This window comes from Gobius niger (assembly GCF_951799975.1).
Source record: "Gobius niger genome assembly, chromosome: 6".
NCBI lineage: Eukaryota > Metazoa > Chordata > Actinopteri > Gobiiformes > Gobiidae > Gobius > Gobius niger.
In genome coordinates, this window is record NC_136857.1 from 7,484,838 (window position 1) to 7,500,430 (window position 15,593).

Consider the following 15,593-nt stretch of genomic DNA (forward strand, 5'->3'; position numbering starts at 1 on the left):
TTAGTAACTCAACTCTTGTGAAACACAAAGGTCACACATTGCTGTGTCATGTCAATGTACAAGATAGTGTTTAGTGTGGCAATGATTCAGAAACATCTTCATAGAAGAACTTGCATGTCTGAAGCCGTGACAGTCGCCAAAACTGTCCTTTTGGTTGTGACGGATAGCCTACAAAGATAAAGAGGTATTAGAAAATCTTACATTTTTTCTTGACTTGAGCTGTTAACTATTCTAAGACTGACCATATGTGAAACATAGAGTGGCAGAAGACCATATAACTTTCATACAGTTGTATCATATGATATATAAATATACATACATAGGATGCAAATATTCACTCAAAGAGAGCCAACAATAAGACATATATGACGCAACTAAAGAAGTGAATGATCTCTTTTTATTATCGAAAACCTACTCTATTACTAGGACTAGGCAAAACAGTCTTAGATTGATTGAAAAAGAAAAAAAAAAGACACCAAAAAATACATAAACAAAAGAAGTTACAATTGCTATAGGCGAGCCCTTTATTTAGCCTATAGTGCTATTTTTGTACACATGGACACAAATGAAATAACATTAAAATAAAAAATGGTAAATGTTGCTACATATGTTACATACACAATGAGACATGGAAAGTTCAGCCAAGAGTTTGAGCCTTGTACATGTTGCACTGTCGCTAAAGTAACAGTTCAGTCGGACCCGTGTCACCAAAGTACGTCCCTTTGCGCCCGAGATGTTGAATAAAACTCAGTGCTGTGTACGAGAGCAAGCAGCTGGCATAAAACAGCACTTTGAAGTTATGTCCGTCTCGCTGCACCGCCGCCTCCCTCCCTCCTCCCCCTCCCTGCATCCTCCTCCCTCCTCCCTCCCTGCTCCCCCTCCCCGCATCCTTCTCCGTGCGCTCTCCGAAAGAAACCGAGCGCTTCCGAACGGGCGCTCGAGCTGCCTCCTTGCAAGCAGCCATAATTGGGATTATTCAGGAATAATTCGCCTAACCCATCTGCCTTGTTTTCCTCCTCCTTATTCTTTGGCTACGTTTGCGCATATTCGTTTTGGTTTTCGATGGCGTATGCGATGTAAATGCCTCTCGTGACATCGCTGGATTTGTCCAAAATGCCCCCCTTTTTTCGTGGACTATTAAGACATAGTCCACCTTCGTTGGACAGCAAAACAAAGCCTGCATATTAAGAGATGTGGCCAAATCCATCGCCCCTTTGGACTGAAACATGAGAAAGGGGATTTTACCGACGCGGTCTTCATGGACTAATTGTTCTGATGCCACTAGCCAATATCCACGGCAAGACGATTCATTTAGGGAATGCGCGATGTTTTTTTCCTCTCCGGCGTTTGTGGGTGGGTTATAATAAGCGCTGAAAATCGGGACAGAATTTGGAATACATGAAGAAAACGAGATTTTATGTCCTAGACCCGAAATGGAGACGGTTGTTTCGACGTGATGCAACAAAAAGCTGTTTTCTGGACCAAATGAACGCATCCCTGTAAAACAGAAAAAGGGTGGCAGTGGATTTTTCCCCTCTGTATCTTAATGTGTCTTCACGACAGCATCCCCGTCCTCGGCTGTTTGATCAGCTGTTGATGATCACATCGCATGTAACCTATTATGCTGATGATATGTTGCGCTCTCGCCGTGGGTTTATGCATAACAGGTGTTGTTCAAGAGCACGGCCACGGCATACGGCTTTATTATGTGTTTTGGTTTCCGCGTAAATAACGGGGACACAAAGCGAAGAGGAGCGTTTGGCTGTTTTTTTGGACGGAGGTAGAAGATAAAGAAAAATCTCCATAAATGTAAGGTATGTTATCACCGCCGGTCAATCGCCTCATGCAAAAACACGACAAAGAGATTTTGACACCTGTTCGTCTGTTTCTGCCTTCACTCGGTGTTTTAGGCCTAGCTGACACAGCAGCCATCTAATCTGGGATGATGTTTGTCAAGGTGCCACAGGGCTGTATAGAACAAAAAAAGCCCTCAGTAAAATCTAATGATTCTGTTTCGTGGCCTACATAGAGGCCAGGCCCACCCTGATGAGCAGCACTCCGCTCTTCTATTATTATTATTGCCTGGTCCCAGAGAAAGGGGTTTGGGTGAGGCTGCATCAATTCAGCTTTCAATAAAAGAGACATGAAAATAACATAGAAATGCTGTGCCCATGTCTGGAATAAATGAGGTGATGTGAGGATGCTTGGCAATAACTCATTCTTTAAAACGCTCCCTTTTCATCCTTCAGACCATTCCCTCTCTCCAGCTCTGTCGTTGTCAGGCCTTGAGTCAGATCTAAATGGCTGCCTGCCCTGCCATTGCATTCTCACATTTGTTATAAGATTTCACATAACATCTGCTCTGTACCAGTCACCCGCACAGTCAGAGACGAGCAGGGAAGCCATCAAATGTTCTTTTCTCAATTACTATCTCCCTGTTTGTTGGACACGACCAGCCGTGGTGGTACTGTCTGCTCCATCCCTGTACACCCCCATGCATTCACTCAAACACCCACACTCGCACAAAGTATGTGAGCTGGTGTATCTTAGCAACGGGCAAGGTAATTACTGAGAGAGCCAAGGAGCTGGCATGCTGTAGAGCTGCTGATCTGATCCCAGCCTTAGAGGAACAGGACGGCAGAGATTTTCCTGTGTTGCCCGACACAGCACTTCTGTATCCACCCTTTGACTGTGGTCCTCCATTCATCTAACTGTTGCATATGTAACATGCAAGTCTGACATCCTGTTTTCCTCATGTCTTCATAATGTGTCTGTCTCTGTGTTCACAGGTGATGTGGACAAAGAGGAGAGATGATTGTGTCGTGTAGAACAGAGCAGTTGGGCTTCTCCTTGTAAAGTCCAGGGAGTTGTGGGAGACGGCGTTGGGAGGATCACTCGTTCTCGTGAAGGGCCTGGCTCACAGGCTCTGTGGAAGGAACAGAATGGCTAACCAGAGCTTTGCCATAGACGGCCCTGGGAGCCTGCTGGCTGTGCTGGCCTCTCAGAGTGGAATGGCCAGAGGAGGCAGCAGCAGCAGTGACAGCAGCAACACTGGAGGGATCTCTGCCACAAATGTTTCTGCCTACTTTAAGCTAGTCTTTTTAGGCCTGATAATCTGTGTCAGTCTGGTAGGCAACCTCCTGGTGTCTCTGCTGGTGCTCCGGGACAGGACACTACACAAGGCCCCGTACTTCTTCCTGTTGGACCTGTGCCTGGCCGATGCAGTGCGCTCTGCTGCCTGCTTCCCCTTCGTGCTTGTGTCGGTCCACAACAGCTCGGCCTGGACTTACAGTGCCTTGAGTTGCAAAGTTGTGGCTTTTATGGCTGTGCTGTTCTGTTTTCATGCTGCCTTCATGCTGTTCTGTGTGGCTGTTACCCGCTACCTTGCCATTGCCCACCACCGGTTTTATGCCAAGCGCATGACCATCTGGACATGTGCTGCCATTATCTGCATGGTTTGGACTCTGGCTGTGGCCATGGCGTTCCCGCCTGTCTTTGATGTGGGGACATACAAGTTCATCCGTGATGAAGATCAGTGCATTTTCGAACACCGCTACCTGAAGACCAATGACACCCTGGGCTTCATGCTCATGCTGGCTGTTGTGGTCCTGGCCACACATGGCTTCTATGCGAAGCTGCTCCTTTTCGAGTACAGGCACCGGAAGATGAAGCCCGTTCAGCTGGTGCCCGCCATCAGCCAGAACTGGACCTTCCATGGTCCGGGGGCCACGGGGCAGGCTGCGGCTAACTGGATCGCGGGGTTTGGCCGCGGCCCTATGCCGCCCACTCTGCTGGGCATCAGGCAGAACCTACACAATCAGCACCGGCGGCTGCTGGGCATGGAGGAGGTGCGCTCCGAGCGCAGGTTGGGCAGGATGTTTTACACCATCACCCTGCTCTTCCTGGTGCTCTGGGCCCCCTACATCATCGCCTGCTTCTGGAGGGTCTTTGTCAAGTCCTGCTCCATCCCTCATAAGTACCTGTCTATCACAGTGTGGATGAGCTTTGCCCAGGCCGGGGTCAACCCCATTTTTTGCCTCCTGCTGAACGAGGACCTGCGGAAGGTGCTGCGAGCGCACCTGCCCACCTACTGGAGGACTAAACAACACCTGCCCCAAGATGAGGCCTACTGCATCATGTAAGGACATCACCTGTGGTTCTGTGAGCAGACACAAGGAGAATGTTCAGGTTTAAGAGAAATGGGGAGATGTAATGCACCTTGGTGATAGTGTCTGATTTGTTGTTTTGCACAACAAAATCAATTTTTGCCAACAAATGCAGGCACTGTGCCATTTTATTAAGAATGTTGTTTTTGAAAAAGGTTGCCCTCAGGTGCAGAGGTTTTGAAAGGGCAACGGAAACCTCCTGGTAACACTCTATGGCTTGTATTTCTGATGATGATGACGATGATGATGATGATGATATGAGTAACCACAATCATCACTAGAGTTGTGACAGATGCCATTTTCAAATAATGTTGCCTTATTTCCAAGGGACATGCCCTGAAGCTTTCCACCAACTATCCATTAGTGCCACATCAGGCACAGAAGAGACACCCAGAAAGCTTAAATTCTTCATAATGAGAACTGTCTAGACTTTGAGAGAAAGCGATCTCTGCCTCAAACTCTGAAACTTCAAAAACTCAAAGGAAGGGAGCGGATCGGCTGACCACACTGGACGCCTTTTCATCCGTTTCACAGGAGGCTGAAAATTATTGAATGAACCAAAAACGTTTGAAATAGCTGAGCCTCGAACATGCTTGATTTTTCGAACTTGATTTTAGGGCGTGTCAGGTTTCTTTGTATCATAAAAAAATGCCTGTTTTTTCTTTATTTGTAAACTATACATGTTAAGCAGATGACACTATTTTGAAATATGATTGATTTCATATTGTATAGACTGTACGGGGATAGCTATATTCCTGCTTGTGTGTTTTTATATATCATTCGTGTGTAAGTGTGCGTGTGAGGGGAAATGCTGGGAGAGAAAGACGATAATAGGATAGTTTCAATAATAGTAAGTTAATATGAAAGAAGCATGAGGTCTCCAAATCGAACAAAAGTGCAGTCTTCATATGGAAAACGGATATTGGTGGAATGAAAAAGATGTTTAATGTACTGTATAAGCAAGCGACTGCATACTGAATAAAGGAGACAGGATAATTAGAAAACAATACTTTACAAACAGGCCATAGGATTTAAAGAGTTAGGGGACGATGCAAATGTGTTTTAGAGTACCATGTTAATTAAATGAACATTTTTTGAAAAAGATTGAGAATGTTGTAAGTAACGCTATGCTCTTAACTGAATACTTAATGAGAAGGAAACTTGAATGTTACCAGGCCCTCTGATAATTGCCAGCAACATTTATAAACCAATTTTTGCCTCACAGTACAACTCAAATCCAAAATCAGTTCAACCCCAAAAGACGTTCAAATTACAATGCCGACAACATATCAGGCATCTTTGTGCAGTGATTTTGCTAATTGTGGACACAGGCACAGAGAATACTGTAATAGCATGCATTCCACAGCATTTCATAGACAGAGGAGCCGGAGGTTGCAGCTTGTACAGATGTGGACACGGGCAGGTGAAGTGAAACGTGAACTGCGATCATTTTTACATCTGGCATTTCTTTGCAAGATGATATTCTGTAACTGTACAGTTTAACAGAGGTGGTTCTTTTACCCACTCATCAATAAAGACTCTACTTTTGATGCATTAATGTTTTTAAATCTGGAATTCCGAATCTACTACCACTGATTGGTGTGCATTGGTGTGCCTAAAGGTTTTTACTAACTTTCCGCACTGAAGAAAGAAAAACAACCTGTATTTTAGCAATCAAGAGTGAAACTTCTGCCACACCTACAGGAAAATCAGCAACAGTCAACAATATTTCCACTGAACATTCTCGTGTGTTTGTGAACTCATCGTGTCTCAAGTTCCTATTTAGCTTGAGAGTAGTACATAATGAAAACTGAAATGTTTTTTTGGATGTAGGGACATAAACAACACATTTTCGGTGGAAACTGAGAACCATGTTCCCACGGGCTTCTTCAGTGGCATTTCAACAAGAAAGTTGAGCATATGAAAAAAAAAAAAAAAGATATTCATCACCATTTTGTACTTTGAATACCAACTAAGCCCCTTACCAAAGTAGGAGAGTTAAGGCTTTTTATTTTGCTGAGAAACAAATTAGAGTAATTTCACCATATTCTCTTCATGTAGAGCATTTTTAATGGTTCTCATTTACTCCCTAAAATGACAGAGCACATTATGTGCATCATGAATAAAACACAAAGTACATTGCCTCTCTGTCTGCTATGTTGAAATCTATAAAACATAATTATGCCTCTAACACTGAACAACAACATTAAAAAGAATGCTAATGTGTTACGAATACACATCAGGCATAAAATGCTCCGCGTATGATTGTGCATTATCTGCATAAACAATAAGTCTCCAGAGTTATCGGAGCATTTTAAACATGATTTTGTGTTGTTATCATATATATATATATATATATATATATATGATTTTCATTTCACATTTAAGTCAGTGGTTCTCAGACGTTTCATACCAAAAAACACCTAACACAATATTTGACCTACCAGCACCACCGGGCCTAGATCCAGACCAAATCAGGATGTGACCGGGTCTATAATAGACCTAAATGTCAAAACTTGGGGTAAACCATTAACCTGGCAAAAGGCATTTTGATGTAAAAGTGCAAATTCCATTAGCACAGTAATCAATCTGGAAAAGCTCCTGTTAAAATCCCTCGGGAAGAGGATGGACCTTTGCTGATTGGATCAAACAAGCATTGTATTAGCCAATCACAGCCAAGTTTCAAACTACAGCTAAACAAAAAAAAAATCACTTAAGCAATTAAAACATTTAGCTTTACTTGTTTTTGTGAGTCTGTAGCAGCATATCCCGTCTTTTACAGTTGTCTTTTTCAGTTGCTGTGATGTTAATAATAATAATAATAATAATGTATTGGTTCTATAGAGCGCTTTTCTGGACACTCAAAGATGCTACACATTGCATTATTCATTCACACCACACTTGGTGGTGGTATGCTACTATTGTAGCCACAGCTGCCCTGGTGTAGACTGATGGAAGCGGGGCTGCCAATCTACGCCATCGGCCCCTCCGACCGCCACTAACCACTCACTCATTCACTACATTCACTACATTCACCCAGGCTTTCTGGTGTTTCCAAATGGTTTCCCATTCAAGTACTAACCAGGCCCTTCCCTGCTTAGCTTATCCTTTAGTATCCATGAAAGTGTTTGCTGTGTTCCAAAACACCAGGGTATTCGAGCTGATGGTTGGATGCATTTATGAGTTTGTGAAATCACAAATCTAACAGGAATTCATCTTTCAGTGCCAGGTTAGTAAACCTAAATCACAATTTTTATTTGATTTTACTTTGTCATTATACAACAAAATTCTGTCCTCTGCTTTGACACATCCTTTGATGCCGCTGGGGCAACCAGTAAGGAGCAGGGGGCAATGCATCGTCCAGGGACACAACTCCAGATGTGCTGGAGGATTCATCTATTGTGCAAGTTTATGGGTTTGAGAACCACTGCGGTCTCCTTGAGCAGAGCAGGTCTGTGCAATACTATTCCTGTATTCCTGAAAAAAGTTCCTTGCCAGAATACTCTCTTTTCTACACAGAGAAGTAGTCTGGACACACAACAGTTGAAGCCTTTTGAAAGGGCGGGCCTAAACTGAATTAAGCCAATCAGCAAACCGCATCCATGACAACAGCAGCATCACAACCAGCAGAGCTCTGTAGTCATGCTGCTCTCCCCGTGTAACGCTAACCTGTTAAGTCTGCATCGATGCGAGCACCTGCACAGAGTGCTGCAGCAAATATTTCCGCCTTTGTCCCTGGTTTGTTTTGAACAAAAACTTTATTGAGTGTTTCAGTGGTTAGGATTACGCAGTGAGTGACGTTCTCTTGTGAATTCTGTGCTTCTGCTTGATTAGACAGCCATCAAACATAAACCTGTCATTCGTGTGTGTCCAGACCCACTTTCTTTCGAGCAGAAAGGAAGTGGCTTATAACGTTTCCGTTTCATTGCATTGCATAAGTTACCTGTAGAATACCTACTGAATGTGGTTTGTGTCTAGTGCACCCTTTTCTTAGGATGTTTGATGCTGGGTGTCCTGAATGAAGATGGATTTTTTTCCCCTTTACTGGCCCTTCCTTAAAATGTTATTACAGAGGATGTCAGTTAAAGAGGGGCTCAAACAGACAGTTACAGTAGTTTATTTTCAATGTGCATTGAATAAATTATGATTCAGCAACAACAGGAACAAAACACACATAATAGAGAGTTAAAACTCTTAACAAACCTGTATCATTCATTACCAGCCCGATTTCCCCATTGACATAGTTGGTCATGCACATAGGTTTTGGTACAAACACGCAAACAGGACAAAGTAAATAAGGCCATCACAAAACTTCATTACACGCATAAATAACAGTTACATAAATAGTGACGGAGATCCAAGCCAAGTGTGCATTAGTGTTAGAAATACAGACTATTTTAAAAGATTTTATAGTAATTTCATCTTCATTTAGATTCAGTCAAACGCCATGCATAGGCTCTCACAAAAAAGAACTTCCCACCTACCCACCAAAAACAAGAAGCTACCTGATTGCACTTATTATCATGGCATTACACATAAAAGCAGCCTTCTAAACGTTCCAGTGATATAGGCTGCGCTCACGTGACAAAAACATGACAAAAAAGATGGAGGGCAGGAATTAATGTGACTCTTTTTGAAAGAAATATCAACACATAAAATCTCGAAATCTTGATGATGGTAATTTTTTTGTTGGAGATTCGGTCCACAAATCTATTTTTGACCTTAGTTGTTTTGACCTCACAAGGGGAGACCTTAAACTTTGTGCCAGTCTTTATTTTACGTGTAAAGGCGCAGCAAGTACAGCTAAATTCTCCATGAACCGCCTCTCTTGCATAACATGAGCCTATATTATGCTTTATTCATGTTCAATCTAAAATAAAGTGTCTCCCATTATATGAAAAATTTTAAGATATTATGAAATGTAGTATAATTTGCAAACAAAGCCTTAAACTTAGGAGAAAATATATGTTCTGGCAAAATAATGATCAGAGAGGGGAAGAGAGTTTGGTCACAGACAATATCGACACAAGTTTGGGGAATGTGTCTTGACCTTAATACATGGGGGGGCCTAATGGATTTTTCCGCATATTACGTACCAGAGAGTGAGGGAAACTGACTGAATACGCTTGTTTACAAAAACCTATGCGAATGAAACAATAAACCACACCAGGTATGTTTTTTAATGACGACATAACATTATAACATTGTTAAAAGCTTAAAAAGTCGATGTTGCAGATTATAGGCTCTTTATAAGATACATTCTACCAGCCTGCCCCCCATCTAAATAATAAAATATCGAATGTGGTGAAGAAACGTGGAAGCAGCTTACTGGGCAGTTACCTAGCAGCGGTGAGTTTGTATTGAAGCGTTGGTTACTTCTGCTCCCGTCTCCAGATGATGACCATGCCGGTGGAGTCGGCAGACGCCAGTAAACTCTCATCACAGTTGAAGCTGACGTCCAGCACTGGTCCCCCATGGCCCTGTAACTTGTTCACGATCGCTTTAGTGTTGCGCTCTACGTCGAAGAAGTAGACACAGCCGTCCTCGCTGCCAGTCACTATCAAAGGGTGGGGAAAAAAGGGGATGTGAAGTATAAGTGAATAAATAAATGGTTGTCTTTAGGATTTGGGTTAAAAAAAAATACGATTCTATAAAGCACATAGTTTAATATTAATACTGTCAGGAATCTATGGCAGAATAGGCTTGCAACAGTCAAAATGCATAGTTTTGCCACCAGATTTATGGTTAATCTCTCTTGAATTGCCGAGATTATCTACAATAAAAATGAACTTTAATGTCTTGTCTGTCATTATTTTATATATTCATTTAAAATCTTGTGCTAAAAAATGTGGCATTATTCAATAATACAAGGGCAATTGTCCTTCAGTTAAAAATAATTCAATAAATAGGATTGTAGGCCAAATCAATAACAAATAATGATCAGGTCCCACATTTATATTCTCTTTTTGGAGAACAGTGAACCATCCATTGATTAGGGTTAGAAGAAAAATAATTTCTGTATGGATTATATGGAATTTTCATTAGAAATATTAGCGACCAAGTCTGTCTGCTTAAATTTCCATATGCAAAAAAGAAGTCACCTGGACCAGTTTGTGGGTGGTACTTTTTCCATCAAGCCAACCACAAAATCCTACCCTCATCTCAATTCCACAGTACAACACAGTTCTATACAATGTTGTATTAATTGAAACCCAGTAAAAGCAATGCTATTAAAGATTAAACACAACGTTGTAAAATCTATAAAAGAATAATGATGTACAAATAATCCTATGCTGATGTAACAGATCGTGACAAGATATAAATATAAATATACAGTAGATCAACAAACAAAAATTAAACATTAAAATAATAGTCAAAACAACCACAGCTTGATTCTCTCTTCCGTGCATCTCTGTACATATTTTATAGATGGCAGTCGTGTTTACCACGTATAACATGACATAACATACTGGCGCATGGAGTGCATATCTCTACAGGGAGCACCAGTGCTTAGAGAAGTCACGTAGGTTAATTTGAAGAAAATTCTGGATGGCCTTGTCGTGTCAAATTAATGCCAGCTTGAAGTATTTTGCTCCTTTACAAAAACTAGAATACACCTACAGTACGTTTCTCCTTTTCAGTTAAGTTTTATTTTAAAAATATATATATAATTATTCACTTGAGTAACCCTAATGCAAATATTTGATGACCTGCAGCTTTCAATAAACTGTGGTTACATATTCCAGTCGCAAATCAAAGCATGAGCACCAAAGGACTTCTTACCGACACAGGCCCCCTGTCTGAATGACATTAGGGGGCAGAAAATGCTATGAACAAGCTGCGAGCCGTGCTGAATTGGGAAGTTTCTTTTCAGCTGCAGCGTACCTTCATTGTCCACAACCCTGCAAAGACAAAAGGTAAAAACAGAAGTTTTTGTTACTAATTTAAAAAACATTTTGTAGCAGTAATTGCAAAACAGGGCACTTGAGGCTGACCTGTACAGCAGAAGCTTATTAACACAGGCGTTGACCAGCAGGGAGGGGTCTCTGGCCTCACGGCTAATCCAAGAGCGAGCAGAGATACTGCAGATGGAGCTGCCCTCACTCACCACCAGACGCTTGGCTTTGGTCAGCTTCCCTGTGGGGGGACAGCCACAAACAGGCCCACACACATTCACTGCTTTGCCCCTCAAGCAGAGACACTCATTTCACTTTTATTTTTATATTCTGCTGCAGTGCACTGCGCCTGCTGCCAAATAAAAACAGTGACTCAACCTGTAGCCATGTCAAAGAGGAAGGAGAAGATGCTTCCTCTGTCGTCGCCAGCCCACAGGATTTTCCCTGGAGCATCAAAGGAGACCGACAGCACGCGGCCTGTCAGCTTACTGCTGCCCCCCTTCACCTTCTTCCCAGTCGAGATGTTCACCACCTGCAGGTGGTGCTTGCCGTTTCCCACCTGCAATGAACAACGATCTGTAAGGCTTTCAGGTATGAAAAAACATGTTTGCATACAAACAAGGTGTACGGTATAAATATCCTATCACAGACTTGAGGAAACTTAAGAATTGAGTAAACTTTTTTGTGCTGTCCTGGCCAATAATGACATTTTGCACATTTTGCACACATTTTGCACACAAGCAATAGATTTCATGTAAGTAGGTAAAACTATTCTAAAGTAAACTTGCACTGACAGATGTTTGACATACCACCGTGAGGTTGTTATTCATGGGCTGGAAGGTGCAGCAGAGCAGCTCACTGGATTCAGGGTCTCTGACTTCTCGGATGCACCGTCCATCCTCCGTGTTCCAGATACGCAGAGTGCCATCGAGGGATGTGGAAACGATGATATCATTGCTTAGAGACCATGCAAAGTCTGTGACAGGACCTCCATGACCTTTCAGAGTCACCTTGACGCTGGGAGGAGCCGGAGACAAAGTCATTATAGACAAGCTGCCATCCAGTGAGCAGCAAGCAAGGAGGTGCTTATCATCATTGGCAAACTGTATACGAGGAACTGAAAGACATCAATGGACAAGGTTTTAATGTTAATCTCCATCAGGAATTCACGTCTCAGTTCATCACCTGTTCATTACCTGCAGAGTCCACATGTTGGTCAAATATATGATGCATCCCTGCAAATGCATAGTTTTCACTCAAAGTTGTGTCCCCTGCCATGGCCCTGCTGGCCTCAGCCACTGAGGTGGGTACCAAACTCCCTGGGGGCCTACAAAAGGATAAAAAACATAAAACTGAAATAACAACAAAATAAAACACCCAATAAAAATGCTAAAACTGTAGCAGGAGGCTAATGTAGCAAGCCATTGAACACATGGTTCTGTGCATTTATATCAACATAAAACAATCCTTTGTTACTTGTGTACCTCTCATCATAGACTGCTCGGTTCATCTGGGCTTGGAGCTGGTACGAGCCTCTGCTGACAGATCGGCGATGACCACGGGCCCCTTGAGCTCGAGGATCTTCTTCAAAGTCCTAGCAGGGGAAAAAGTATTTATAAAATGCTATCATGTCTACCTAATCAAAAGATCACTCTTCTCTGTGATCAATTATGATTCATTTAACTTTGCAGCTCAGCTCCGTGTATTGGCAAAAGAGAAATCATCCTACCCGTTCAATGTGGCTTTAAAAGTATATTCATATTTTTGTGCAAAGTAACAGTAGTATTTTCCCAACACCATCTGTTGTTTTGTGTTACAGGCTCTGACCTCCATGCGATCCAGAGTGGTGCGGGAGCTGCGCACACTGCTGGCTCTAAAGCTGCTCTGCTCAGACAGGGGCCCGTAGCGCAGGGCTAACAGCTGACTGCGCAGCCTCAGGTACTGTCTGCGCAGACTGGGCTCAAAGCCACACTTTGCATTCTCTCTGAGCAGCTGGCTGCGTCTGCGGATGTACTGAGTACGAAACTGAGGGAAAGTCGGTGTGCGATATGCATTGTACCTGCAAAATGTGAGAACAAACAATTTATAAAATAAAAAATCAGGTATTTATTAATCCAGATTACTAATTGTTAAATCAGGTAATTGCTTCACCTTGCATCGACTGCCAAAACCTGCTGCCAAACTGCTGCCATTCCACAAGAATTCAGGGACTTCTGTCAAAAGAATCAATATTCATATCAACTTGTGAAACTTTGTTTTCGGGAACAATTATTTTTCCTTAATAAACATAATATGCCTTATAGCGAAACAAACTTAACTAACCACTTTGCATTTCAACCCTTTCCGTCATTGTATTCAAAAAATCGCACTGACATGATGACCAATGAGGCTACAGATGTGTACAAAGTCTGCTTATTCATGTTTAAATTGTTTAAGACATAAAAATAACAAACACATGGCTATATTACACAGTCATATTAAATATAAACCATTGTCACTGTTTTGAAGTTACTACTCGCTATGTGAAAACACCCTGAAGCTTTAGCTAACTGCAGTCTGTATAGCAGTTAGCTAGCAAATTGTTTTTAGCTTTAATGCTATCGGTGCATCTTTTGCATTGATTCTTCGTGCGCACGAACATACCACGCAATAGGACAATTGTTAGATTTGCGTAGGTGCTATTGTTACAATGAAATAGCAAAATGTCAGATCGTTAATCAAATTGTAGCTCACCTTCCTTAGCTTTTCTCCATCGCTGCTTCTGTTGACAAGTCACATGACTATGATGACCAGGAAGTGACCCACCCTTGAATAATGATAATAATAATAATGATAATAATGATAAAATCAACATTAAAAATAATAACAATAATAATAATGACAATAAAACTATTACAACAACTACAATAATAAAAATAAACTAGTAACAGCCTACATAGCCTAAATTTTTTTGCCTAAATTATTCATAATCTAAAGGGGAAAAATAATAATATTGCTTACTTTAAATCTGAACATGATGAAATTCCTTTCTTGTTCGAGACAATAGGTGTACACATAGCCTCAGAGGGCTCACAAAGGCAGTATGACCAGGTCAGCTGGGAGCTTTCCCCTGGCTCAGCAATGATCTGCAGGGCTGTGAGGCGTGTTGTGAGGCTGACGGGGCTCTTTGCTTGTTCATGTTGCCCATTCTCGAAGGGGCCCCTGTGACAGACCCATTCAGAAGCATGGGCCATAAATGACCGAGGTGAACACCATGCAAAACACTGCATTTGAAAAAAGAGCACAGACTCTGGAGCCCAGCCAAAATGCCTGGAACAAAAGGTTAGTCTGGGAAAAAAATATATAATTACATGTTTGATATGTTTACAACATTTGAAATATTACAAAAGAGAACTAACAGTAAAGTAAATTGACCTTTTTGCAGGTAATAAGTCGGACAAGAAGTCAACTACCAAGGTATGAAATGCTCTCATTCTTGAAACAAAAATCCTTTGCTCACATTTTGTGGTCATTGTTTACTCAAAATTATTCTATTCACAGCCACCTCAGAGTCCTAAAGAGCAGCCGAAGAAAGCTGATCAGAAAGGAGATGACAGCAAGAAGCAAGGAGGTAATCATTTATGTGAACTAAAGTGTAAAGTTTAAAGTTGTCTTGTGTGTGGAGGTGCTGTAGTTGCTGTGTCCCCAGTGAAGCTATCTGTCTGTGTGTCATCCCTTCGCAGGACAGCCGAAGGGAGAGAAGCAATAACTTCCAGGCATTTGTGAAAATGGCTTTGGAGACACTGCTGGGGTCCTGCCGCCGTAAGAACGGAAGCCCTCGGGGCCGACAGGGCTGAGTGCATCTTCCCCCACATGCGCGTTTGCCATCCACCTGTAGACGGGCCTTTTGCCAGGCCTCCATTACAGCATGTGCCCAGCTCTCAGAGACATGAAGTAACCTGATCTCCATCCATCATCATCTGTCGTCTCCTCTGTCCCAGGTCCCACTGGCTGATGCTTTGAAGCAGACTCCAGATTTGCCATCATTAATTAGTCTGTTATCCAAATGCAGTCCTTCCCTGAATGAATGTGTGACTTTGTCGCACTCATGTAAATAATTTAATAAACTATTTATTACTGCAACAAGAGTCTTTGAAATTATTATTTTACAAGAAATAAATGGCAATAATGTCAAAAGCAGAATAATTGCTTGTTGTAAAATTTTATAAAAATATCACAAGTGTGTCAGTGCATTCACATTTACGGGGAAAAGACATAAATATCATGAGGATTGAAAATAGATTTCGAGCTACTCTGTGAAGTAGACTAGTCCTAATAACCACTATTTTCTTACATAATAATGATAATGGTATATAGTCAGTAGATAGATCAAACATCAATATAATATAAAAATGTAAATATATGAATTTTCAGTAGCTTCTTTTCAGCTTAAACCATTTCTTTCAAAAGCAGGAAACAATACAACTACTTCTATTATTTATTTTTTCATGACTTTAATGGCATAAAATACTCTTGTGTTCATTGTGCTATA

At 41.7% G+C, this 15,593-nt stretch overlaps 2 protein-coding genes and 1 long non-coding RNA gene across 3 annotated transcripts; 2 read left to right on the top strand and 1 right to left on the bottom strand.

Annotated features, from left to right (window-relative positions):
* Window positions 1-888: 888 nt before the first annotated feature.
* gpr173 (G protein-coupled receptor 173) lies at window positions 889-6,217 on the top strand. Its single transcript, XM_079557890.1, has 2 exons — window positions 889-1,814; window positions 2,790-6,217. The coding sequence occupies exon 2, from the start codon at window positions 2,943-2,945 to the stop codon at window positions 4,140-4,142; it is 1,200 nt and encodes a 399-aa protein (XP_079414016.1). The 5' UTR covers window positions 889-1,814; window positions 2,790-2,942; the 3' UTR covers window positions 4,143-6,217.
* Window positions 6,218-9,357: 3,140 nt separating this feature from the next.
* Window positions 9,358-13,288, bottom strand: wdr13 (WD repeat domain 13). The gene is made up of 9 exons (XM_079558733.1): window positions 13,214-13,288; window positions 12,890-13,121; window positions 12,547-12,656; window positions 12,259-12,389; window positions 11,872-12,179; window positions 11,441-11,621; window positions 11,162-11,303; window positions 10,950-11,068; window positions 9,358-9,723 (listed from the first exon to the last, which is right to left on the bottom strand). Exons 1-9 carry the CDS (start codon window positions 13,252-13,254, stop codon window positions 9,539-9,541), a joined length of 1,449 nt encoding a protein of 482 aa, XP_079414859.1. The 5' UTR covers window positions 13,255-13,288; the 3' UTR covers window positions 9,358-9,538.
* Window positions 13,289-14,075: 787 nt separating this feature from the next.
* On the top strand, window positions 14,076-15,159 carry LOC306964951. The gene is made up of 4 exons (XR_013793005.1): window positions 14,076-14,383; window positions 14,487-14,518; window positions 14,603-14,672; window positions 14,785-15,159. It is a non-coding gene; the product is annotated as an uncharacterized lncRNA (long non-coding RNA).
* The last annotated feature ends 434 nt before the right edge of the window (window positions 15,160-15,593 follow it).